A 631-nucleotide genomic window follows, 5' to 3' on the forward strand; every position below is an offset into this window, starting at 1 on the left:
AGGCGCGTGGATCCGAACCCAGGCACGGGAGCGTGGGTCGTAAGCGTGGGAGGTTGTCACGTGATATGCACGTGGGCTCTGGACATGCACGGTGAGCCAGGGCTTGATGGGGTTGATTTGGAGGGAGGTGGAGACGGCGCGCTCCCACGCCTTGGACACGTGGCGGGCTGGCACGAGGTGGACAAGTGGCACGTGAGATAATATAGTTTCTAAGATGTCTCCATAGATTGGAGCTTCGTTCTCTTGTTGGTGTTCTTGGAGCTTCTTTTCTTTCGCCATTAGAGTACCTGGCTTTCTACTCTGGTTTTCTTTTCTTTTATTCGGCTTACAAGTGATATATGGAACCCGGTGTTTCTATAAATAGAGGCGTGGAAAATTTGAACTTAAATTACCAAAAGAAAACATTGTATTTTAACGACGGCTGACACATTTTTATTATTGCCACCTGTATTTTTTTTATTGATTTCAATTAGAAAATTTTAACAGTTATATATATTGTTAAGTAACCTTAGGATTAGATTTATTGATTTGATAGCTTAAGTTAAATTTAGTAGAGATATAATTATTTGTGTTGTTTTTTTTAATAAATTTAAATTTTTTAAAAATTAATTTTATAATATGTAATCCTTGT

General features: G+C 38.8%; 1 protein-coding gene across 1 annotated transcript in view; it reads right to left on the reverse strand.

The window, feature by feature from the left end:
* LOC107631340 (F-box/kelch-repeat protein At1g23390) overlaps positions 1–461 on the reverse strand; it is a gene marked incomplete in the record, with an annotated part of 1516 nt that extends 1055 nt beyond the window's left edge. The window contains 1 exon segment of the mRNA XM_016334765.2: positions 1–461. Coding sequence (XP_016190251.1) covers positions 1–279 — 279 coding nt within the window.

Source organism: Arachis ipaensis, chromosome B03 (assembly GCF_000816755.2).
Source record: "Arachis ipaensis cultivar K30076 chromosome B03, Araip1.1, whole genome shotgun sequence".
In the NCBI taxonomy this organism is placed as follows: Eukaryota; Viridiplantae; Streptophyta; class Magnoliopsida; order Fabales; family Fabaceae; genus Arachis; species Arachis ipaensis.